Source organism: Penaeus monodon, chromosome 24 (genome assembly GCF_015228065.2).
Source record: "Penaeus monodon isolate SGIC_2016 chromosome 24, NSTDA_Pmon_1, whole genome shotgun sequence".
Taxonomy (NCBI): domain Eukaryota; kingdom Metazoa; phylum Arthropoda; class Malacostraca; order Decapoda; family Penaeidae; genus Penaeus; species Penaeus monodon.
This window is the reverse complement of record NC_051409.1, coordinates 26,035,841-26,036,609: the sequence shown is the minus strand read 5'-3', so window position 1 is coordinate 26,036,609 and position 769 is coordinate 26,035,841. Positions and strand designations below refer to the sequence as shown.

The following is a 769-nucleotide window of genomic DNA, read 5'->3' as shown; positions in this document are numbered from 1 at the left end:
TCGCCTGCACATCCTACCTGAGCGAGTTCTTCGACTTGCGTTTCTTGAGCGACGACTTCGAGAGCTGCCTGGCGGGCGGCGCGTCGATGGCGTCGGTGGTCGCCACGACTCTCCTCGCCGTGAACTCCCTGGCGTCCACCTCCCCGGCCGAGAACTCCCTGGCGGAGAACTCCCTGGCCGAAATCTCCTTGGCCGTGAAGACCTCGGCGGCGAACTCCCTGGCGCTCAGGTTCTCGTCTCGGAACTCCCTCCCGGCGGAGTCCCTGGCGCTGAACTCCCTGGCGGTGATCTCCGTGCCCCTGAGGTCGCGCCCGGTGAAGTTCTTGGCCCTGAACTCCCTGGCCGAGAACTCCGACCCGACGAGAACGCCCGGAGGTACGTTCCCTTGGCGACAGTCCCTGGCCACGGCGAACATGACTGGCCTCGTAAACAGCAAAAACATGGCAGAGGTCACATAAACTCCCAGGATGCAAGAAATGGACGAAACGAAAGATCTAAAATTATACCAGCTAAGAGCGAACGAAACAGGCCAAAGCACGTCTGTCGCGGCGTTCGTGCTGACACTGGGAGCATTTCAGATTAGTTGAGAAGAACGACCGGCCATGTCTCTCGGTATTCGATTCAAGCCTCACACTCCTCCTCAACTTCCCAATGTCTTCAAAACCAGGATTCCGTTACAGAATGTACTTTTCGGGGCACCTGCGAACCCCCTCAGTCCGAAAAAAGCAGTTTTTGGGTCGAGTCCTCCCTCAGGCCACTCGACAGTCGC

At 58.8% G+C, this 769-nt stretch overlaps 1 protein-coding gene across 1 annotated transcript in view; it reads right to left on the bottom strand.

The window, feature by feature from the left end:
* The window catches only part of LOC119589006, an 864-nt gene extending 101 nt beyond the window's left edge, over positions 1–763 (bottom strand). The window contains exon 1 of the mRNA XM_037937600.1: positions 18–763. Coding sequence (XP_037793528.1) covers positions 18–442 — 425 coding nt within the window. The 5' untranslated portion in view covers positions 443–763. The remainder of the gene's footprint in view (positions 1–17) is intronic.
* Positions 764–769: the final 6 nt, after the last annotated feature.